This window comes from Oncorhynchus kisutch, linkage group LG19 (genome assembly GCF_002021735.2).
Source record: "Oncorhynchus kisutch isolate 150728-3 linkage group LG19, Okis_V2, whole genome shotgun sequence".
Taxonomy (NCBI): Eukaryota; Metazoa; Chordata; class Actinopteri; order Salmoniformes; family Salmonidae; genus Oncorhynchus; species Oncorhynchus kisutch.
In genome coordinates, this window is record NC_034192.2 from 16,317,710 (window position 1) to 16,341,335 (window position 23,626).

General features: G+C 46.5%; 1 protein-coding gene across 9 annotated transcripts in view; it reads left to right on the forward strand.

Annotated features, from left to right (window-relative positions):
- LOC109864384 (kinesin-like protein KIF21A) overlaps nucleotides 1-23,212 on the forward strand; it is a 44,404-nt gene extending 21,192 nt beyond the window's left edge. Inside the window, exons 3-35 of one of the 9 annotated variants that reach the window (XM_031797821.1) lie at nucleotides 2,717-2,899; nucleotides 3,746-3,895; nucleotides 4,088-4,222; nucleotides 4,872-5,045; nucleotides 5,540-5,655; nucleotides 6,022-6,217; nucleotides 6,640-6,829; nucleotides 6,971-7,034; nucleotides 7,170-7,373; nucleotides 7,973-8,017; nucleotides 8,912-8,972; nucleotides 9,077-9,194; nucleotides 9,449-9,637; nucleotides 9,795-9,824; nucleotides 10,168-10,367; nucleotides 10,492-10,599; nucleotides 10,707-10,775; nucleotides 10,936-11,084; nucleotides 11,816-11,960; nucleotides 16,073-16,267; nucleotides 16,400-16,501; nucleotides 16,731-16,896; nucleotides 17,215-17,235; nucleotides 17,954-18,014; nucleotides 18,451-18,502; nucleotides 18,689-18,879; nucleotides 19,171-19,380; nucleotides 19,597-19,733; nucleotides 19,967-20,141; nucleotides 20,410-20,568; nucleotides 20,810-21,098; nucleotides 21,374-21,573; nucleotides 21,768-23,212. In XM_031797821.1, the coding sequence (XP_031653681.1) occupies nucleotides 2,717-2,899; nucleotides 3,746-3,895; nucleotides 4,088-4,222; nucleotides 4,872-5,045; nucleotides 5,540-5,655; nucleotides 6,022-6,217; nucleotides 6,640-6,829; nucleotides 6,971-7,034; nucleotides 7,170-7,373; nucleotides 7,973-8,017; nucleotides 8,912-8,972; nucleotides 9,077-9,194; nucleotides 9,449-9,637; nucleotides 9,795-9,824; nucleotides 10,168-10,367; nucleotides 10,492-10,599; nucleotides 10,707-10,775; nucleotides 10,936-11,084; nucleotides 11,816-11,960; nucleotides 16,073-16,267; nucleotides 16,400-16,501; nucleotides 16,731-16,896; nucleotides 17,215-17,235; nucleotides 17,954-18,014; nucleotides 18,451-18,502; nucleotides 18,689-18,879; nucleotides 19,171-19,380; nucleotides 19,597-19,733; nucleotides 19,967-20,141; nucleotides 20,410-20,568; nucleotides 20,810-21,098; nucleotides 21,374-21,573; nucleotides 21,768-21,825 (4,542 nt within the window). In that variant the 3' untranslated portion in view covers nucleotides 21,826-23,212. Of the gene's footprint in view, nucleotides 1-2,716; nucleotides 2,900-3,745; nucleotides 3,896-4,087; nucleotides 4,223-4,871; nucleotides 5,046-5,539; nucleotides 5,656-6,021; nucleotides 6,218-6,639; nucleotides 6,830-6,970; nucleotides 7,035-7,169; nucleotides 7,374-7,972; nucleotides 8,018-8,911; nucleotides 8,973-9,076; nucleotides 9,195-9,448; nucleotides 9,638-9,794; nucleotides 9,825-10,167; nucleotides 10,368-10,491; nucleotides 10,600-10,706; nucleotides 10,776-10,935; nucleotides 11,085-11,815; nucleotides 11,961-16,072; nucleotides 16,268-16,399; nucleotides 16,502-16,730; nucleotides 16,897-17,214; nucleotides 17,236-17,950; nucleotides 18,015-18,450; nucleotides 18,503-18,688; nucleotides 18,880-19,170; nucleotides 19,381-19,596; nucleotides 19,734-19,966; nucleotides 20,142-20,409; nucleotides 20,569-20,809; nucleotides 21,099-21,373; nucleotides 21,574-21,767 lie in introns of all 9 variants that reach the window. The other 8 variants (XM_031797822.1, XM_031797823.1, XM_031797824.1 and 5 more) reach the window with 8 other exon arrangements.
- The last annotated feature ends 414 nt before the right edge of the window (nucleotides 23,213-23,626 follow it).

Here is a 23,626-nt window from a genome sequence, read left to right on the forward strand (position 1 = left end):
TTTTCTGCGTTTTTTCCCCTGCGTTTTTTCCCCTGCGTTTTTTCCCCTGCGTTTTTTCCCTCTCTCCAGCATAAGGCGCTAGTCGATTCAGGTGCAGCTGGGAGTTTTATGGATCGCAGACTCGCCCGTAGGTTGGGGATTCCGTTGGTGCTGATAGACCCACCCTTCCCCGTGCACTCCTTAGATAGCCGACCGTTAGGGTCAAGGTTGGTCAGGGAGGCCACGGTTCCACTAGTCATGGTAACGCAGGGGGATCATAGGGTGCGGATCAGTTTCTTCCTTATCGATTCACCTGCGTTTCCAGTGGTGCTGGGGGTTCCCTGGCTGGCCAGTCACAATCCCCTCATTTCCTGGAGACAGGGGGCTCTTCAGGGGTGGTCAGAGGAGTGTTCAGGTAGGTGTATAGGAGTTTCCATTGGTGCCACGTCGGTGGAGAGTCCAGACCAGGTTTCCACTGTGCGCATTCCCCCAGAATATGCCGATTTGGCTATCGCTTTTTGTAAAAAAAAGGGCGACCAAATTACCACCCCATCGACGGGGGGGATTGCGTGATAAACCTCCAGGAGAACGCTGCACTTCCCAGGAGTCACGTGTACCATTGTCACATGAGGAGACGTTGGCTATGGAGACAAATGTCGCAGAATCTCTGAGACCGGGGTACATTCAGCCCTCCATGTCACCCTTCTCCTCAAATGTATTTTTTGTGAAAAAAAGGAGGGAGGTCTGCGTCCGTGCATTGATTTACGAGGTCTCAATTCCATCACAGTGGGGTTTAGTTATCCGCTACCTCTCATCGCTACGGCGGTGGAATCATTCCACGGAGCGCGTTTTTTCACGAAACTGGACCTCAGGAGCGCGAATAATCTGGTGCGTATTTGTAGATGAGATTCTCAGGGACCTGCACGGGCAGGGTGTGGTGGTGCACATTGATGACATCCTGATCTATTCTGCCACACGTCTCCCTGGTGCGCAAGGTACTTGGGCGACTGCTGGAGCATGACCTATACGTCAAGGCTGAGAAATGTTCTCCAAACGAGCCGTTTCCTTCCTGGGTTATCGCATTTCACCTCGGGGGTCGGGATGGAGTGTGACCGCGTTAAAACTGTGCGTAATTGGCCGACTCCGACCACGGTAAAGGAGGTGCAGCGGTTTTTAGGGTTTGCCAATTACTACCGGGTTTTGGCCAGGTAGCAGCTCCTATTACCTCACTGCTGAAGGGGGGGCCAGTGCGTTTACGGTGGTCGGCCGAGGCGGACGGAGCTTTCAACCAGTTGAAGGCGCTGTTTACTGAAGCTCCCGTGTTGGCGCATCCGTACCCTTCGTTAGCATTCATAGTGGAGGTGGATGCGTGCGAGGCTGGGGTTGGCGCTCGGGCACGCCACCGAAGCTCCGCCCCTGCGCTTTCTTTTCCAAGAAGCTGGGTCCAGCGGAGCGGAACTATGATGTGGGGGACCGGGAGTTGCTAGCTATGGTAAAAGCCCTGAAGGTGTGGAGACACTGGCTTGAGGGGACTAAGCACCCTTTCCTCATCTGGACTGACCACCGCAATCTGGAGTATATCCGGGCGGCGAGGAGACTGAATTCGCGTCAGGCTAGGTGGGCCATGTTCTTTACCCGATTTAGATTTACCATCTCTTATAGACCAGGTTCCCTCAACACTAAGGTCAACGCGCTGTCCCGTCTCTATGACACTGAGGACCGGTCCATCGATCCTACTCCCATCCTTCCAGCTTCTAGGCTGGTGGCTCCGGTGGTATGGGAGGAAGACGCGGACATCGAGTGGGCTTTGCGGTTGGAACCTGCGCCTTCACGGTGTCCTACCGGTCTCAGGTACGTGCCGCTTGGTGTCCGTGATCAATTGATTCGGTGGGCTCACACACTACCCTCTTCAGGTCATCCAGTGATTGCGAGGACAGTGCGGGGTCTTAGGGGGAAATACTGGTGGCCCACCTTAGCTAAGGACGTGAGGCTCTATGTCCCCTCCTGTTCGGTGTGCGCCCGGAGTAAGGCTCCTAGGCACCTGCTTAGAGGGAAGCTACAGCCCCTCCCCGTTCCACAACGGCCCTGGTCTCATCTGTCGGTGGACTTCCTTACCGATCTTCCCCCGTCTCAGGGGAACGCTACCATTCTGGTCGTTGTGGATCGGTTCTCTAAGTCCTGCCGTATCCTCCCATTGCCTGGTCTCCCTACGGTCCTACAGACTGCAGAGGCTCCATTTACCCACGTCTTCCGGCACTACGGGGTGCCGGAGGACATCGTATCTGATGGGGGTAACCCTTGTGTTTGGCGGGACCATTACTCTGTTCCTGGAATAAAGACCCACGTTTGAACTAACCCTGCTCTCTGCGCCTGACTCCTCCACCCACTACTCCTAGAAGCCGTGACACATAGTAAATCTCAAATGATCAGAACAGGTGTTGAGAAAAGCATGGAATGCCTGGAGCTGTTTTGCATCAACCCTCCACAGAACAAAAATATCATCAATATACCGTTTCCAAATAATGATGTTAGGCAAGAAAACATTTTTGAGAGGATTGAAAATAGACTGTTTCTCCATGTAGGTGTGCGTTTCTTTTTCTTCTAGATTCCTGCATTCATGAAACAGCCCCTGACTGTCTGAATACGTTTGAAGTCAGATAAGTGAGTAAATAAATGAAACAATATCATTTGTTATTGATCCTATCATGTCCTCCCCCTCCTTCTCCCTCTCCCCCAGACTGGTTCGGGGAAGACCTACACCATGGGCACAGGGTTTGACGTGAACATCTGTGAGGAGGAGCTGGGCATCATTCCCCGGGCAGTCGGGCACCTCTTCAGGGGCATTGAGGAACGACGGCAGGCCGCCACAGAGCAAGGCAAGCCTGTACCCGAGTTCAAGATCAACGCACAGTTCCTGGAGGTATGTGTGACGGATAGCATGTGCTTTTGGAGCTGAGGTGATTTGGTTAAGACCGTTGGGGTTGGTGAGCGGGAGACCCGTATTCAATCCACACGGGTTACACTTTTGAACCAGAAACACAATCTCTCTCTGTAGTCTCACATTAGCTCTGCAACATGAGGAAGCTAGGAGAGGCAGGTTTCATTGGCCCTGGAAGGCATTATTCCTTACTTCAATATATCCTGTTCCTTTCCCTCAGAGCTGCTAACACAAGAGAGGTATTAGGGGGAAGGGTTCTGGCTAGGGGTCGCAGCATCTGTGTGTAGCAGCCTGGAGCAGAGGGAATTATTGCTCATGGGATGTGTTCAGCTAACTTAACGCTACAGGCAGATGACTTATCGCCATAGAGTAGTTACTAGGGAATGACTTGTCTCACTCAACTCTGATATCGCTTGCTAATGCATGTCTCTAACAACTAATAAAGCAGTGGCCTCCCGAGTTAGATACCGGGCCACGTCGCAGCCGGCCGCGACCGCGAGACCCATGATGCGACGCACAATTGGCCCAGCGTTGTCCGGCTTAGGGGAGGGTTTGTTCCGGCCGGGATGTCCTTGTCCCATCACGCTCTAGCGACACCTGTTGCGGGCCCGGGCGCATGCACGCTGATTTCGGTCGCCCGTTGTACGGTGTTACCAATTTTTTTTCAATGTAATATATATACAAATAAAAAAATTGACTAAAAAAGCAGTATATTTGCCATAACCAAGATTACTTAGCTACTGATGTTTTCCATGCACAGTTATTTGGCTTTTGGGGTATTGGCTCATCGGATAGTTTTTTTATTTGAAAAACTATCCCCTATCCCAGCTGTACAATGAGGAGGTGTTGGATCTGTTTGAATCAACGCGGGACATGGATGGGAAGAGACAGAAGTCCACCATCAAGATTCACGAGGACGCTAACGGAGGCATCTACACTGTGGGAGTCACCACACGCACGGTCGCCTCCGAGGCAGAGGTTAGTCTCAATCGCAGCCTAAAGCAGAATAACACCAATCTGTACCTAAGGTCATTGGTTAAAAATATGTTATTGATGTGAGCCTAAACCTGTTTGTGTATGTGAATTGTCAAACAGAATTGATCTCTTGACTACAGTGTACTCTAAACTCTCCCCTCCTCCCTCCCTCCCTCCCTCCCCCTCCCTGTACAGATGATGCAGTGTCTGAAGCTGGGCGCTCTGTCCCGTACCACGGCCAGCACCCAGATGAATGTCCAGAGCTCGCGCTCCCATGCCATCTTCACCATCCACCTGTGCCAAGTCAGAGTCTGCGCTCCGAATGACAGTGTACGTGGCATCGCACCAGTGGGCTGGAGCTCTCTAGAGCCAAGCCTAGGATAGTATACGCTTTTGACAGTCTATTTCACTGGCTGTACTATATTCACTTAGCTGTTTTCCCTGTCATTCTTTATGATTATAAAGATTATAAGGCTATTAGGCTGCATAATCATTACCATTTAATTTGGGGGCTGTAACAAATAACCACTCGTTCGTTCCCAATTGTGAAAATATGTAATTTCCTAATGTTTATGAGATAATCAATAAACACCCCAGCTGATAAACAAGAGGACTGTGAAATGCAGAGTTGCCCAAGCCTCCGACACAGCTCCCCACACAGCATATCTCCCCACATAGCTCCCAATTCACACACACACACCAGCTGGGCATGATGTCACCCTCCTCTCCCTGCCCGCTGATTACATGAACAATATACAGGCTGTTACAGATACAGACAGGCCTATCCACTGGTGTTGTCATTGAGAGCTATAATGGAAGACGAAAACCTCCAGTTGTGTTTCTCCCGTAGGCCTAAATCAATGCTACAGCCGAAATGTCGATACACATGTCCAGGACATGGAATTACAAACACGATCACCAGGTGTATTTTCCCCCACAGTCTCTTATTTGTTTTATACACCATACCCATCTCCTTCAGGAGTCCAGTGAGACAGACAACCGTCTGGCCAACGGTTCCTCTGAGATCAACTCTGAGTTTGAGACGCTGACGGCTAAGTTTCACTTTGTGGACCTGGCCGGGTCCGAGAGACTTAAGAGGACAGGAGCTACTGGGGATAGAGCCAAGGAAGGCATCTCCATCAACTGTGGACTGGTGAGACTCTCACTGTGGAAATAACGCATGCTGTAATTAGTAAGATGTTGTACACACAGTGCCTGGTTTGGGTCAATTTATTACAAGTTGACTGGCTTGAAATGGAATTGACCCTAAACATTCCCGATGCTATAACAGTGCCAGTAAAGGTCATAGATTGCTGAGCACTAGAAGGTTTTAGAGAGTCAGGACAGTGATGATGCCATGTCCTCTTCTAGGACGACTGACATGAACTGTTTCAATGATACACCTGTTGTCTAGAGCTTGGAAACTATGGGAAAAGGAGCCTCCTGGTGGTTGAGAAAGATATTGCAGACGTTCTACCAACACTGTCTGCCGCCATCTCTTTGATCGACAACTGAATTTCAACATCACATTAAAGGAAGGATTTGATGCTTTATTTTTGATAGAATGCAGATGTTTAAGCCTCGTTTTTAAGGACCTCGTCTCATCTTCATGTCTCCTTGGTCTGTTTTTTTCCTCTCTCGCTGCAGCTTGCCCTGGGTAACGTGATCAGTGCTCTGGGGGACAGGAGTAAGAGGTCCACCCACGTGCCTTACAGGGACTCGAAACTCACCCGGCTACTGCAGGACTCTCTGGGAGGAAACAGGTCTGTATGTCCTCATGAACCACACAAAGACACTGTATGTAACCGTGTTGGAAGATGTAGATACAATAGAGGTTTAACACTACTCCCTGAAGCTTTATTCTGTGGATGAATGAATTATCTGTCTAACGAAGGTCTGCTGACTGGAATATCAATGTTTTAAAAGTGACCCATAAAATGTTCCATCTATATGAAAAATTGTATATTTTTGACTAAATTATAATCATTCATTCTGTACGGCTTTTCCAAGCAGTTTACGAAGTGATTTACATTGATATCGAAACACTGCCTGTGTAGTTATTCAGTTCCTAATGTAGTCTCCTTTTTGTCCGTGCGTCTGCCTACGGTCTGTGTCGGTATTCCCCCCAGTCAAACGGTGATGATAGCGTGTATCAGCCCATCTGACCGGGACTTCATGGAGACACTGAGCTGCCTGAACTACGCTAACCGAGCCAGGAACATTAAGAACAAGGTGATGGTGAACCAGGACAAGGCCTCCCAGCAGATATCAGCTCTCAGGACTGACATTGCCAGGCTACAGATGGAACTGATGGAGTACAAGACGGTAAGAGAAGGAAAGAGAGGATGGAGGGTGTGAGAGAGAGAGAGAGAGAGAGAGAGAGAGAGAGAGAGATTTTTGTTGCTATTTTAGGCTCATTACAAAGGCCCTGTTTTCGAAGTCATATGGTCAATTGTACCATTATACGGATCCATATAACTTCAAACGTACTAGCGGCTGCAGGTGTCCATTGAGGCTGTATTTCTGGTAGCCTGGAATCCAACTAAACTATAGTGAAACAGAGGGATATTCCGTGTGGATTTCAGTCTATATTTCTCTATGATCTACACTCATCTCTCTGGTTCCCTCTGGTCTGAGCAGGGCAAGCATCTGGTAGGGGGAGGTATAACAATGTGTATTTGCCTAACTGATCTACCATAGTGATCTGCTATAATAACCATAGTCCTCTGGTCTGTCTCTGGTCTCAGGGCAAGCGTATGGTGGGGGAGGACGGCATGGAGAGCATCAACGACATGGTCCATGAGAACAGCATGCTGCAGACAGAGAACAGCAACCTGAGGATCAGAGTCAAGGCCATGCAGGAGACCATTGACGCTCAGAGGGCCAGACTCACACAGTACCTCAGTGACCAGGCCAACCAGGTTCTGGCCAAAGTGGGTACGTACTGGGACAGGAATAATGGGCCTCATTCACACTGCGCCAACATGATTCAAAATCCAGGCTAGTGGGAGAAGAAGTGCTCCATTAAAGTCTATGGAAAAAGTGCTGAAAATGCGCTCATGTTCGATTATCTTCCAGGTGAGGGGAATGAGGAAATTGGAAATATGATCCAGAACTACATCAAAGAAATCGAGGAGCTCAGGTATGATGCATGACGTGTCTCTTACATGCACAGCATGATGTGTCTGTAGAAAGGAAGGCATTGAGTATTGTGACATTTGGTTTTGGTGTTTGGAGACCCACAACAGTATTCTGACCGTTGGTCTTGTGTCTGCAGAGCCAAGCTTCTGGAGAGTGAGGCAGTGAACGAGAACCTCCGTAAAACCCTGTCCCGTGCCAACACACGTTCATCCCTGTACGGGGTTGGGGGCTCCTTCTCCCCAGCCCAACTCGCCCCGGAGAGAGAGGCCTCTGACATCATCGAAATGGCCAAGAAAGATCTGGAGAAACTCAAGAAGAAAGAGAGGAAGAAAAAGAAGAGGTAGGAGTTGTTCTTTTCCCTTCATACCGTTGATATTTGCTCTCATTCCACGTTCCTGTTTTGATGTACATTTCACATACAAGCCATGAAACCGATTGCGTTTATGTTTGTTACAATTTGTAACTCTCTGTAATATCCAAACTTGTGGCTGAAACAACAGGGAGAATGGGTAGACTTTGATGGTAGACCTTGGGGGCGAGGGAATTGGTTTCCATTGTTGTCCCAGGGTGTTTTGGGTAATTAGTTCTGGCACCCAGCCTTTCCCCTTCAGCAGGTACCTGTTCCCTCTCTAATGTCTATCTAATACCCCATACACGAGGATGGGTTTATATAACAGGCCCAGTCATGTTCAGATGTACCTGTACTGTGCAACTAGTCTCTCTCTTCCTCTGTGGTTTAATACACATTTGATAAGCAACATAGCACATAAATGGCTTGGTTACACATCAACAAGCCAATAGAAGACTACCAGCGCCAAATCCTCGAAGGTTAACCTGTTCTTCTGTGCTACACTCTTTTCTGCTCTCTGGTTCACTCCCTTCCCCCGCCAACCTCACTCTCTCCAACTGTCTCCCCCATTCTCCTCCCCTACTCTGAAGACTGCAGCGGCTCGAGGAGAGTCACCATGAGGTTGGGCTTGCCAGGTTTGCTATGCCCCTCTCTCCCCCATCTCTCTAACCCCCTGTCCTCCCTCTCTCCCCCATCTCTCTAACCCCCTTTCCTCCCTCTCTCCCCCATCTCTCTAACCCCCTTTCCTCCCTCTCTCCCCCATCTCTCTAACCCCCTTTCCTCCCTCTCTCCCCCATCTCTCTAACCCCCTGTCCTCCCTCTCTCCCCCATCTCTCTAACCCCCTGTCCTCCCTCTCTCCCCCATCTCTCTAACCCCCTGTCCTCCCTCTCTCCCCCATCTCTCTAACCCCCTGTCCTCCCTCTCTCCCCCATCTCTCTAACCCCCTTTCCTCCCTCTCTCCCCCATCTCTCTAACCCCCTTTCTTCCCTCTCTCCCCATCTCTCTAACCCCCTTTCCTCCCTTATCTCTCTAACCCCCTGTCCTCCCTCTCTCCCCCATCTCTCTAACTCCCTTCTTCCTGCCTCTCTAACACAGCTTTTACACCTGCAGGTAGTTTCCACACCTGGAGGAGAACCCACTTGTAATCTCTCCCCCTTCTTCTTATCCCTTCTCCCCCTTTCTGCATTGTTGAGACCCTTAAACTAAAGAAATGAACTAAAAGATTCAGCACTTTTTGCCATGATGCAACCACATAGTGTCAATCAATCATTCACTAACGTCTACTTCAAGGATGATTCTAACAACCAAATGATTTGGGTTCTGTTTGAATTGTGATTCTAACCTTAAATGCATTTTTACAGTATGCAGAAAAATCAAGGTAGTGTGTTCATGTGCTGTGTGCTAGTGCTGTATGGTAGTGCTGTATGGTAGTGCTGTATGGTATGGTAGTACTCCCTGATAGTCTAGTGACCTGATGTCTTGTGTTTGCGGTCAATGGGTCCCTGAACCTCTGGTTCTGTCCTCACAGTGTGGTCAAGGAGGAGGTACCTGACAACGAACAGGAACGAGGCAACGACGAGGCTGAGGGGGTACGTCTAAGAATGTCCTTAATTGCCATATTTAAGTCAGTGTGTGTGTGTGTGTGCCGTGAGTGTGTTCTTTGTACTCACATCGTGTAAATGTGTGTGAACAGGATGACCACGTCAGTGACCATGAGGAAGGAGAGGAGCTGGAGGGAGAAGACGAGGAGTACGAGATGGAGGGAGAGGAGAGCTCGGACGAGTCAGACTCTGAAGAACTGGATGAGAAAGGTAAAACTCTCTCACACACACACCTACACACACACACATCCAAAGGTGCTTTTACACTGTCATAAAGAATGCCTTGCTTCTTTGGTCCTGGAGGGCCGCGTGGAGTGTGTGCAGGGTTTTTTTCAAACCCAGCTCTAACACCCCTTATTCATTCACCGTGATTAGATTATTCTGTTGTTTTAATAAAAGAATAGTGAATATGTCATTGAAGCGTGTGTCATATAGCTCGTTCTGTGTGTGTTCTCTGGAAAAAGAGAACTTCCAGGCGGACCTGGCCAACATCACGTGTGAGATCGCCATCAAACAGAAGCTGATCGACGAGCTGGAGAACAGCCAGCGCCGTCTGCACACGCTCAAACAGCAGTACGAACAGAAACTCATGATGCTGCAGAGCAAGATCAGAGACACACAGCTGGAGAGGGACAAGGTGCTGCACAACATGGGTACGTATACGAGAGAGAGAGAGAGAGAGAGAGAGAGAGAGAGAGAGAGAGACGTGCACAGGAGACGATGCCGTGCATCATGGTCACAACCTCGGTAGAGCAGAGGCGCACAGGAATGTGGTGGCAGATTAATGAAGGGTTCCATTTATTTGTTTAGGTGCTCTGTGCCACGTCGCTACATCTCAGAGTGAGTGTATTGTGGATTTACATAACTGACATTTAACTAACTATCTAACTAATCCTGTCCACCACCAATGACATCATACCTGTACATAGTATTTTAATGTATTTTGTCTGAGTCCCTCTGTCATGATTTGTTATTTTACACACCATAAAGTGTGGGTTTAAACCCCTTATTTCTAGAGGGCCGTCGTATTCTGTAAATCACTGTGACTGTAAAAAGGCTAACATTTGAATGACTGATTTGATTGATATTCCATTGTGGCTGTGCTGAGCTGTGTCGGTTGAACCGAACTGTGTTGTGTTGTTTCCACCGTGCCCGTGCTTAGCTGAGTTAGTTGTGTCTGCAGGCTCAGTGGAGACATGCACGGAGGGGAAAGCTAAGAAGATCAAGTTAGAATATGAGAAGAAGCTGAGCTCTATGAACAAGGAGATGCAGAAGCTGCAGTCAGCCCAGAAGGAACACGCACGTCTCCTCAAGAACCAATCGCAGTACGAGAAGCAGCTCAAGAAACTCAACCAGGATGTGGCTGAGATGAAGAAAACAAAGGTCAAGAGAAAATTGTGGATGGAAGGGTGGATGGGTGGTAGGGTGGGTGGGTGGGTGGTTAGTTGGAGGGTGGATGGATATGTTGACTGATTGATTGACATGTAAATGGTGGGTGTTGTGCTAGGTGGGTCTGATGCGTCAGATGAAGGAGGTGCAGGAGAAAAACAGAGCGTCAGAGTGCCGACGCAACCGAGAGATCGCGACTCTGAAGAAGGACCAGCGCAAACATGAGGTAACGTTACAGACAGGAAATAATGTGTGTTGTGAAGTTGTGTGTTAGCCTGTGACCAAGTTCAATTCAATTGAATTCTATTGATATGATGTGCCTGTCACTTACAGCACCAACTGAGACAGCTGGAGGCTCAGAAGAGGCAGCAGGACCTGATACTGCGCAGGAAGAATGAGGAGGTACGATACACTGGGTCATGTTCAGTGTGGCAAAATGTAGCAAAACGTTTCGCAATGGAAAACAAAACATCTTTGTACTTTTTGGACACGTTCAGGTAGTATCTCGGTTTCAAAACATTTTCTCCCTACTGAACATGGCCCTGCTTTCCTCTTGTGCTAGGTGACAGCTCTGAGGAAGCAGGTGAGACCAACTTCAGGGAAGGTAAACAGAAAGGTGAGCCTACCGGAGCCCCTCCAGGACCCTTCTCACCGCAGCATCCTAGGGAGACCTCACTCTGCTGGGGCAGCAGGCCCCAATGGCACCCCAAGGTACTACCAGCAGGACTGATGGTGTGAGCGTGTGTGTGTGTGTGTGCGTTTGCTCGTGTGCATAGGCATGATGTGTTTGTTAACCAAATAGCTACAGTTACAAAATACATAACAATGACATAAAGAACAATGTATCAAAATAAACTACCATTGCCTAGCCGGCACCCCTGATCTCCCTCTCAGGACTGGCAAGTCATGACAATACCAATAGAGAGTGAAAGGGGACACGCATAATGTGTACCACTATAACATTGTTATTTTACATTTTTTTATTGTATTTTGAAAAGACAAATTACAGTAATTAGAAAATACAAAAAAACATTGGAGTGTAGTTCAACCCAGTGTAATTAAAATGTCAAACTACTCAGAGGAAATTAAAACATGTATTTCAAATATATGTAACAAAAAATACTGCCCATCTCTGCCTGTGTATATAGCCAAGTTATCGTTACTCACTGTGTATTTATTCCTTGTGTTATTGTCTTTCTCTCTGCATTGTTGGGAAGGGCCTGTAGTAAATAAGCATTTCACCGTTAGTCTACACCTGTTGTTTACGAAGCGTGTGACAAATGTATGTAGTGTATATATATATAAATGTATGTTTGGTGTGCATGAAAGGACTCCTACTCTAGTTGAAACGGGACAACAATAAGTTCCTCACCTAGTCTTTGTTTTCCAGTAATATATTGGCCCGTACTGTACAATGATCTCTGTTGAATTCCATTTATCAGGAAGCACCCGGTGAGGATGGGGAGCGTCTACACCACCAGGACAGCCCGGGCTAAATGGCAGTCTCTGGAGAGACGCATCACTGACATCATCATGCAGAGGCTGACCATCTCCAACATGGAGGCTGATATGAACCGCCTCCTCAAGGTGAAATAAACCCACTGTAGTTTTACTGTATTACTACTGTAGTACTACCAGTTCTACTGTATTCCTATCAGACTGATGCCAACATGGTTCTCTGTCAGTGGAAAAAGGCAAAAACCGACAGGGGAGTATATACAGACTTATCATTGTTGCCGTTTTGGCTACCCTCTTAGAATTAAGGGTGACTCAAGGAACCCTGGAGATTCTCAAGGATCTCTGGAGTTCCTCAGTGAACCATTGCAGTCAATGGGTTCATATTTGTACCATTGGTTAGTTGAGTGGTTCTTGAATGATTCAATTTAGCTGGGGAACCTGGGGAACCTTTTTGTCGGCATGTGTAGGGCACTTGGAATTTATTTTGTCGCTGGATTTATTGTGCTGCCAAACTCAGAAGAAGAGGAACATTGTGTTTTGGCCGATGGCTTTATAGGATAGCAAGCAACTTGTAAACAATTACCCCATTCCTAAGTACCATTTTAATACCAATGTTGAATAATACTCTCACGCCTCCTGTTTTAATTCTGAAAAGTTTCTTGTGATGGAAATGCCATGTGTTTTTGATGATACTTATTAGGTGTTGGCTTAGGTTGCTAGCTAGCTACAGTATCTTTAACCTAGCCAACACTTTCAAAAATGCTTGGTTGTTTGGATGACCCAATTGCTGGGTTGCAGGCATTTGGGTCACTAAGTCGGGTTGTTTTCTTTAAAACGGGCCAGGTTGGGTTGTTGATGCTGGGTTATCAAGATGCGAAGACTGCGGAGCGTGGCTTAGTAAGGTGGTTGCTTCAGATAGTTCTTTTTGGCCACCCGTGGGAAGAAACATCATTTCCGTTCGTCTTTTCTGTTGTATTGTCGTCCCATGTTAAAGTTGAACACGGATAGTTTTGTAGCTTCAATTAGGTTTACAGACGTGTGTGAGTTCCTCACGAGCATATAGACGGGTTGGTTGTTTTGTAAACAAAACCAATGCGTACGCAACTATGCGGCAAAACGGACGGGGTTGTTGTTGACAACATGTCAACTATCTTTAGTCTCCAATGTTTATTGAAAACATAAATAAATGCGTCTAACGAGCACATGTTGTCTCTCAAACACATAGTTACAATTGTTGGTTAGCTAGCTAGTGAATTTGAGCAAAATTAGCATAGGCGTGACACCAGTCGAAACACCTCAAAACAAGACATGGTATCAAGAACAAGATGAAACTAGCTGAAGCAAGCCATCTATGATTTCCCACACGGTGGCTCTCTTGCCGTCCAGAGGCACAACAACACACCGCCTCCTGCCCCATTGAAGCTCACCCCTTGTTTTCGTGACGTTGTAGCCCGTCTATATGCAAATCCTAATGTTACTACTTTATGACTACTTTGTTATCGTTGCTTTCAGGTGACTGTCATGGCTCTACAGTGCCTTCAGAAAGTATTCAACTTTTTTACACATTTTTAAAATGGATTGAATTTAGATTTTGTATTACTGATCTATACACAATACCCTATAATGTCACAGTGGAATTGTGTTTTCAGAAATGCTTAGAAAATCATTTGAAAAGATCTAAGCTGAGGCCTCCCGAGTGGCGCAACGGTCTAAGGCACTGCATCGCTAGAGGCGTCACTACATACCCAGGCTCAATCCCGGGCTGTGTCACAACTGGCCGAGATTGTGACTCCCATAGGGCGGTCCGGGTTAGGGGAGGGTTTGGCCAGGGGGGCTTTACTTGGCTTATCGTGCTCTAGCGACTCCTTGTGGCGGGCCCGGGCACTTATAGGCTGACCAGGTGAACAGTGTTTTCGCCGATACATTGGTGTGGTTGGCTTCTGGGTTAAGCAGGCAAGTGTTTGGCGGGTTATGTTTCGGAGGACGCATGACTTGACCTTCGCCTCCTGAGCCCGTTGGGGAGTTGCAGCGATTAGACAAGATTGAAAAAGGGGACAAAAATGAAAAGCTGAAATGTCTTGAGTCAATAAGTGTTCAACCCTTTTGTTATGGCAAACCTACAGTTCAGGAGTAAACATTTGCTTAACAAGTCATGTAATAAGTTGCATGGCCACACTCTTTGGGCAATAATAGTTTTTAACATTATTTTTAAATGACTACCCCATGATAAATGACTCTGTACTCCACACATACTATTATTTGTAAGGTCCCTCAGTCTAGCAGTGAATTTCAAGCACAGATTCAGGTGTGAATCATAATGATTAACAGGTGTGCGTAATGATGAATCCCAGGACCGGTGGTTAGTACTCTGGCGACGTCGTACGCCGGAGGGGAGGAGCAGGAGAAGATGTAACAGTGGCAAAGAAATTAACTTTTTGTCCTAAATACAAAGCGTTATGTTTGGGGCAAATCTAACAATGCACATTACTGTGTACTATTTTTCATATTTTCAAGCATGGTGGTGGCTGCGTCATGTTATGGGTATGCTTGTCATCGGCAGAGACTAGGGAGTTTTTTGGGATAAAATAAATGGAATAGAGCAGGCAAAATCCTAAAGGAAATATTGGCTCAGTCTGCTCTCCTACAGACACTGGGAGACAAATTCACCTTTCAGCAGGACAACTACCTATAACACAAGGCCAAATATACACCTGGAGTTGCTTATCAAGACAACATTGAATGTTGCTGAGTTGTCTAGTTACAATTTTGACTTAAATCCGCTTGAACATCTATGGCAAGACTTGAAAATGGCTGTCTAGCAATGATCAACAACCAAGTTGACAGAGCTTGAAGAATTTTTTCAATAATAATAGGCAAATATTGTCAAATCCAAGTGTGTAAAGCTCTTAGAGACTTACCCAGAAAGACTGACAACTGTAATCACTGCCAAAAGTTATCCTAACATGTATTGACTCAGGGGGTTGAATGCGTTTCTAGTCAAGATATATCAGTGTTTTATTTTCCATTAATTACATTTTTTTAAGATTTTGAGTATTTTGTCTAGACAAAAAAATGACAATTAAATCAATTTCGATCCCACTTTGTAACACAACAAAATGTGAAAAAAAGTCAAGGCGTGTGAATACCTTCTGAAAGCAGCGTATGTAATCAGAAATTTTCATATTATATTCAGAGGGATCACTCCAGATCCAAGGCGAAATTCAACGTTTGTGCAGGTCCCCAGGACCTCAGGAGGTGGCATCAAAACCAACCACTAGATAACACTCTACAGAGCCGGAGGCTTAGACTACTCCGCCGTCTGTCTACAGAGCCGGAGGCTTAGACTACTCCGCCGTCTGTCTACAGAGCCAGAGGCTTAGACTACTCCGCCGTCTGTCTACAGAGCCGGAGGCTTAGACTACTCCGCCGTCTGTCTACAGAGCCGGAGGCTTAGACTACTCCGCCGTCTGTCTACAGAGCCGGAGGCTTAGACTACTCCGCCGTCTGTCTACAACGGTTAAGCAAGTCCATTCGGGATGAATGCCTAAGGTTTTAACCCTATCCTCAACCTTAATCCTTAACTTAACCAGTCAGAATGAATGACTAAACTTATCCCTAGAGTTGTTTCTATGTGCCTTAATTTACCACGTTTGTCACAGATCACCAGGAGATGGAGTCAGTTTACTCATCAAAAATAGACGCTGACATAAAGTCAGGCTGTGATATCTTGTTGTTATATTAGAATATGCAATATGCATAAACATTTAAGGAACATTTCACTTTGTTGTGTACAAACTTTATATGATGAACAGGAATGACATTTACTCTTACGGGTGGCCAAAAATAAATATCTGAAAGCCACTCCTCCAATAAGCCACGTCTCCAATCTTCTATATTATTAAAAAGGTAAAGAAATGTATCTGTCCCATCACAAAAACGTTCCTGTTTGAACCTTTACACAGGCAGCCCAGTATCAGCGTATAAGTATCAATCTGTGACACTTAAGCAAAAAGATATGGCTCACGCCACAGGTGTTCCTCGAAGAACCTTTTCAGAGGGGTTCCTCAAGGAACCTTTGTGACCTGGAAAGGTTCCCCCTGTGTGTCAATTTTTAGAACCCCAAAAGGTTCTTCCAAGCTCCGTTACTTCTAAGATTGTAGAGCAATAGGTAGAAAGGAATGCAATTTGGAGACAATTTTATTATAACTCCATCTCTCTCCCTCCCTCCCTGCCTCTTACAGCAACGTGAGGACCTGACCAAGCGAAGAGAGAAGGTGTCTCGTAAGAGGGAGAAGATCGCCACAGAGGGGACCGACACGGACCGAAGCATCCAGTCTTTGAACGAGGAGATAGACGCCCTGGCGGCCAACATCGACTACATCAATGACAGCATCGCTGACTGTCAGGCCAACATCATGCAGATGGAGGAAGCGAAGGTTCGCTGACGCAAACACGCAAATTTTCTGCAGGAAATTGACGCCTTCTAGTTTCTTAGTACAGCTGACGCCAGCGCACACATTTTCTTCATAACTGTTATTATGACTGACTGTGATGTTGTTGGGATGCAGGAGGAGGGAGACACAGTGGAGGTTACTGCGGTGATCAGCTCCTGTAACCTATCAGAAGCCCGCTTCCTGCTTGATCACCTCCTGCACATGGCCATCAACAAGGTAACCACAGTACACCTTCCCCTACTGAGTTCTCTCGACCTTTCGATTAAGCGGCATTCGGGGGATTGTAAATCTACCAACTTTATACCTTTTTTAAAACACAATGGTTATTATAGAGTTAACAGTGTCTGCTGTTCTGTGGGCTAAATGTCACAACACTATGTTGATGTCAGTATGGCATTTACGTGTGTTTGTCATGTATGATTTTACTGGTACGTGCATCTCCCAGGGTCTGCAGGCGGCCCAGAAGGATTCCCAGGTGAAGATGATGGAGGGCAGGCTGAAGCAGACAGAGATCAACAGCGCCACTCAGAACCAGCTGCTGTTCCACATGCTGAAGGAGAAAGCTGAACTCAACCCTGAGCTGGACGCTCTGCTGGGCAACGCACTGCAAGGTATAGATGGCTCAGTGGTATAAAACACACTGCTTTTCAGTTCATCATTTTTTGGCTACACTTCATTTTACAGTCCACTGTGTTATCTGACATTCACAACATGTCTCCCATATTGTTTTTCTTTCGGATTCAGTAAAACATGTAACATTAAGTATTCTCTTAGTAAATAGCCTACAAGTAAAATACCCACTGAAACAGGGCTGTAAAATAAAGTGTCTCCATTCTTTTAGATTTTGTTTGACTTTGATTTCTTAGTTTTTTCCCCCTGTTTTTTCCCCCTGTTTTTTCCCCCTGTTTGTTCACCCTGAATTCAAACAGAGATAGGTTACCTAGTGGGGGGTAAGTAACAGACACCAGACTGACTGATCCCAGAGACCATGGGTCTCGCCTAAAGCCCCTCCTCCCTCTAAAACTCCCCTTTAAGACTAACCTGAGAACGTAACTTTGCCATCAGGTGCATGAGGTGGTATGTTGCCCCCTGTCTCCCACTTCCCTGTCTGACCCTCCCCATCCTCTGTGTGGATGTCTAGCTTTCTCCTGTTCAGCAGACTCATTCAGGACAATCTGAAAATTAAGAATAGGCATTATAGCTTAAACCCTGGCCCCCACGCAAACCTGAAGTTCAGGCCTTAACTAGAGTACTACTCCAACTACAACCTTTACTAAGTTACCCTCCGTAAAATGAAAACGTCAGTATACTATACTATTGACCTCCTTCTGACCCCTGATGTATTTAACCTGACCTCTGAACTTTGAACCCTGTACCTTAGAGCTCTTTGAATTCAAACGATTGTTTTGCTGCTGCCACATTAGTTTGAAGAGAACGCATGCATTTGTTTTCTTTGTGATATTCAGACTGTAGATGTGCTTTGAAAGTGATCATCCTCTAACAGTTTAAATAGTAAAGTAACACAAGTTTAGTGCTTGTAATGGGATATTTGAAAACATGCTGTGAAGCCACAGCTACCCCATGTCCGACCACGCAGTAACTGAGGCATGTTGTGTATCTGAGGGTCCAGCGTAACAAGGTGTGCTGTATGGTTCTGTCCTCAAGCAGAGAACGGAGATGACAGCAGTAGTGATGAGTCCTCTACCGCCAGCCCAGCCACAGAGGGAAGGTAAAAAAAAAGAACAACATTTGACTCAGACAAGACCATGAGGATATTAAATATTGAATTTCATCACTTAAAGCTGGAATCCTTAATGGGGAAACTGCCACATCTGTTTGCAATATTACAAAACCAAAGAAGCTACTGCAAACAACCGACACAGTTTTTTCCCCCTTGGACATCATTGTACGCGCCATAGAACAGCAGAATATGTACGGCGTCTTTTTTTTTACCACTTCGGGCCGCGCTCCTCGCCTCCAGTTTGTCAACTAAACAAAAACGATAACAATGGCTGTGGGTTGAACAGTGGCGCTGTTTCTCCTCCTGCGGATTCCACCTTTAATGTATGATTGTGCTTTATTTGGGTCGTCCATCAACAAACTTATCAATAAGACTATGAGTAAATAAAATAAACATGTCAATTGCCCCTCCGTCTTTGCTTCAGCTCATTGGCCTCTGACCTCCTGAAGCTGTGTGGAGAGGCCAAACCTAGGAAGGTACAGTCGTCTACCGTACTTTCACACGTAAAAGCATTTCTCTAAACGCCATTTTAATTACATTTTCATGAAGTCTAAAATAAAGGAGTTACTGATAAGCACTTTGAGACAAATACTATTTGCAAAACACTCTTTTTGAATGGTTATGTTATTGATTGATTGATTGGATCGATCCCACTACCACAGGCACGCAGAAGGACAACCACGCAGATGGAGCTGCTGTATGCCGGGAGTGGTGAATTTGACTTCTCTGCACCCCTGCTACCCCCGACAGACGCCCAGGAAGGGACAGGGGACATGGGGACAGTAGCAGGACATCTCAGGGACAGGGAACTCACTGTGTCCCCCTCAGCACTGTCCTCCCGGATAGCTGGACTGTAAGTCCTTATGTTGGTCGAATGTCTTTGTGTTTAGTTTTTAGAACTATAGTACAGGAAATACAGTCAGATACTTGCGGAGTAAATCCTTACCTACTGAACGTGAATTTGACCTTTGACCGGTCAGGTTTCAACACCTTAACAAGTGCATCGGCACGAAAAGGATAGAATGTTTAACTTGACCCGGAATGCATTGTAACCTTCAGTGATGTATGTGACTCCAGCTGATCATCCGGTGCACATCACTTCTACTGTTCATGTCGCTGGTCTGTCTGTCTCTGTGTTGTGTAGATCTGGAGCCTGGTCTTCGATGGGAGCTGAGAGGAGATCACTGGAGCGCTCGCCTCTAACACGCAGGAGGATTCTAGAGAAGGGAGGACATCCCCCTTTAGACGTCAAGGAACACACACCTATGGACCCCAAGGGTCACCCGGCGAGAGAGACAAAGTCGCACATACCCACGGCCACAGAGAAGACCAAAATCACAGACACCAAACCAACGTAAGAGCCACACCACTTCACAATGTTTGCCACGTGTCATGTTCGTATGACGTCACGATGGTCATAATTGTACCTACTTCTTGTGTTTCACTCGGGGCTCCCCCCCCCCCCCCCCCCCCCCCCCCCCCCACACACACACACACACACACACAGTTCGGGAACCACTGTCCTAACAGAATTAACACATTGTCTTTTGTCCCTGTTATCCTGTTATAGAGGGGTGGTCAACCCTGTGTCATCCCCTAAGATCAGCCATGCTGCCAGGCTACAGTGTGTCCATGTGACTGAGGGACACACCAAACCTGTCATGTGTGTCGACTGCACTGATGACCTGCTCTTCACTGGCTCTAAAGGTACAGCTCTCTAGTTCTATAATGTTCGGAAACAAAAAAACAACCCTTGACCTCTAAACCATGACCCCTAGAGACTTCTCACATCTGAAAGGCTCAGATGAGTGTAAAGTCATATTATCTGGTATTAGCTTCGTCTAGCTCTCTGGTGTGGTTGATGGTGTTTCTGCCGTATTCAACACTCATCGTTTGCCCCTAACTATTGACTTCACACCCCTGTGTGTGTGTGTTGCCAGATCGTACGTGTAAGGTGTGGAACCTGGTGACTGGTCAAGAGATAATGTCTCTGGGAGATCATCCCAGCAGTGTGGTGTCTGTTAGATACTGTTCCAGCCTGGTCTTCACTGTCTCCACCGCTTACATCAAGGTCTGGGACATCCGAGACTCCGCCAAGTGCATACGCACACTCACGTGAGTAAATATAGATACAAACACCAAGAGTATATGTATACACCTCTAGTAAGAAACCGAAGACTTTCGTTATGTCAAAAGTTGGAGTTGAGCTTGCCAGTTCCTTTTTCAACACATTCTAGGAGATTCTAGCACATTCCAACACAGCCCAGGGAACTTCAGATTCTTAATTTGCTACTTGAAAAAAGTACTTTTACACAATGTCATTCCCATTGACATGGTATTGACTGGGTGTGTGTGTGTGTGTGCGTGCGTGTGTGTGTCGCAGGTCGTCGGGTCAGGTGAGTACAGGGGACAGCTGTGTGTCTCTCAGGTCCCTGTCCATCCCTCCAGGAGAGAACCAGATCAACCAGATTTCTCTGAACCCCACGGGATCCTACCTCTACTCCGCCTCGGGCAACTCAGTCCGCATGTGGGACCTCAGGAAGTAAGAATGGAGAGAGTAGTTGAATATCGTGTTTAGTTTAAGTAAGGACTGGAGGTGGCACAAAATGAAGATGAAAGGAGAGGAATTGTGTACACTAAAACAGGCCCAGTTTGCTGAATGTAGCGAAGAAAAGATAGATAGTGAACGCTGAATCATTTCTCCCAAGTATGATCTTTAGTTGTACCGAGGACTCCTAGATCTGAACTCTTCCTGACCCTTGAACTCTGACCTTGTGCTCTAGGTTTGTGTCTACTGGGAAGCTGACGGGTCACCTGGGCCCGGTCTTGTGTCTGACCGTCGACCAGTTGGGCAACGGTCAAGACATGGTCCTAACGGGGTCCAAGGACCACACCCTGAAGATGTTTGAGGTGACAGAGGGTGTCCAGGGCAGCATTGTGTCCTGTCACAACTTTGATCCGCCACACCAGGAGGGTATCGTCTCTCTGGCTGTTCAGGGGGACAGCCTCTACAGCAGCTCCAGAGACTACTGCATCAAGAAGTGGGACCTGTCCCGGAAACGACTAGTACAGGTGGGACCTATTGGACACTAGCTGTATATACTGTACTGCTAGTACCTGAAAGAAGACAAGGCTCTCAGAAACACACAATCAGCTGATAGCTGCGAGTTTCACATTGCAATGTTGCTTTGTAAGCATCCAGTCTTGTTTTGTTGATTGTTTTGTTGAAACATCATCATCATTGTAAGACCAGTAGTTGTAGTAAACAACATCTATTGTCCCAAGGAGTTATTTTTCAACAGTTTGTAGCCCTGTTTTGACCTAGTGCGTACTTGCTTCCTCCACAGCAGGTGGCGAGTGCCCACTCTGACTGGGTAAGTGCGCTGGGTGTTGTGCCAGGGTGCCCGGTAGTGCTGAGTGCAGACAGGGGAGGTCTGCTGAAGCTGTGGCACGCTGATACCCTGGCACCTCTAGGAGACCTGAGGGGACACGACGGCCCTGTGAATGGACTGGCTACCAACAGCAGCCAGCTATTCACTGCCTCAGAGTGAGTTTAACGCCTAACCCTAACATCACCCTTGAATGCCATAGGAGCCTACATACCCTGACCCTAACACTCTGAGTAAATCAACCCACTGTTACTATAATAACAAAGTCATAGTTTAACCTAAGAGAGAGAGATAATCAAACCTCTGATACACATGTTGATCCAGTGATTTCATGTTCTTTCTTGTGTGACAGTGACCGGACGGTGAAAATTTGGCAAGCAAAGGGTTCTTTGGAGGAAGGCATCCATTGACCATGAGAAGGAGACCTCTGGACTGTGACTGGACACAGCGCTGTGGATCTACTAGATCACTCTGGATCTACTACAGCCCTAAGGATCTATTGCTGCCTGCTGGATCTACTACTCAATCTACTTACTGCTGCTCTGCACAATGATCCATGGATGGAGGACCTCCAAGCTGGCCACAGGGCAGAAGACCAGCCCAGACACACCAATGACCCATTGAGTTCACCAACGTAAGACATTCCGTCAACAAGGCTGGAGGACAGTAGCACAACAGTCATGGAATTCACCTGAAGAGTTGTGAAACTCCAGTGTAATGCCTGTGTTTCCGTCTCAAGCTGTATCCTATCATATCGTAGAGGAATCTTCTGCTACAGAGCGTGTAATCATCTCTCTGTGTCAGGAGGGGAGGGGGGGGGGGTGTCTTTTAATAAGGCCCTATGGAGGTTGGTCTTACTTCAGCTGTTACTGCCAAACCCTATGGGAGACTCATAGTGTCTCAGTGGGGAATAGGGATGTCTCAGTGGGAATAGCACAGTGAACTAGTGGTGTGGGACGGTGTGGCTGATCTCTGCTACAGAAACAAAGTTCAATGAGGGTGTGTTGTCGTCATACTACAAATGCGATTGTGGAGGTTCAGCTCAACCCAATTCAAGTGTTGCTTTTAATGCAGATTGTGTGTGTGACCAAATTACACACCTTCTCTGTGATAGTCAACAGGCTGTGATGAGTATCTTTAGCCAATGCATTCCATTTTACTTGCCTGTGCACAGTGCAGTACCGCTGCAGTGGTCTTACTCTCTTTGCATCATACAAGTACATTCAAACCTCAAACTACGAAAATGGCCTGTCAAAATGTTTGCATTTATGTGTGTTTTCACGGCGACTTTGAAACCTCCAAAGTTCTGATCTTCCATTTCATATTGTATCCAATGGCCTTCTTCAATCGTTTCAGAGCCCAAGTAAAGGGTGGTTACCTGTGCACAGGCGTATGCACTATCTTAAATCAACTCAGTTTATTGGTTGTATCCACGGATTTGCAGTGCATTAATACCTAGTAATAAAAAATATCTGAGTTAGTTTTCATGTGCCCACGTACGCCCTTCCCCCAATCTGATTCAGGAACGGGCTGAACAGAATTTAACAAAACTCTAGAGGTGTGTGTTATTATCAGTGCCTGTCAATCTTATAATGTAGATAGTACAGTATCACAACCTAATCTGTGTGGACTAGCCCAGGATCCCTAGATTGGGATGACATACGTTATATGACCACATCTTTATGTAAATAAGAATCCATTTTTCTTCCTCCTGGACATATTGTGCACAGATTCCGACTTTCTAGTGATTCTAATGTCAGATGCAGTGTGGAAATAAATTGCGTCTGTCAAAAACAACATGAACTGTTATGTATTTCAACGTGGAGATGTGTGTTGCCATGATGCCACCAATTGGTGTCAGTATAATACAGTAAGTATCACATTAGGAAACATGACACGGTTTCAAAACAGAGTTTCACTAACTTGGGTGTGGGAGATTTGTTTTCCTTCCTCCTGTTCTTCGGTAGGTATTCAGTCTTTAGCAGTTTTTAATTTGTTGCAGGAAAACGATTCTATCCCATGTCCATGAACCACTCTCCTTGACAGGAGATAGCACAGGTGGGATTGCAAATGTTCATAAACGCATGCAAAGCAACCCGCTTTCTAAGCGTATATATTTGGTTGGGTCTTTTGCTCATTTGTTCGCAGCAAATATTTAAAAAAAAACATTTCAAGAATTCCATAGGCAAATATCCTAGTTCCGAGGTATAA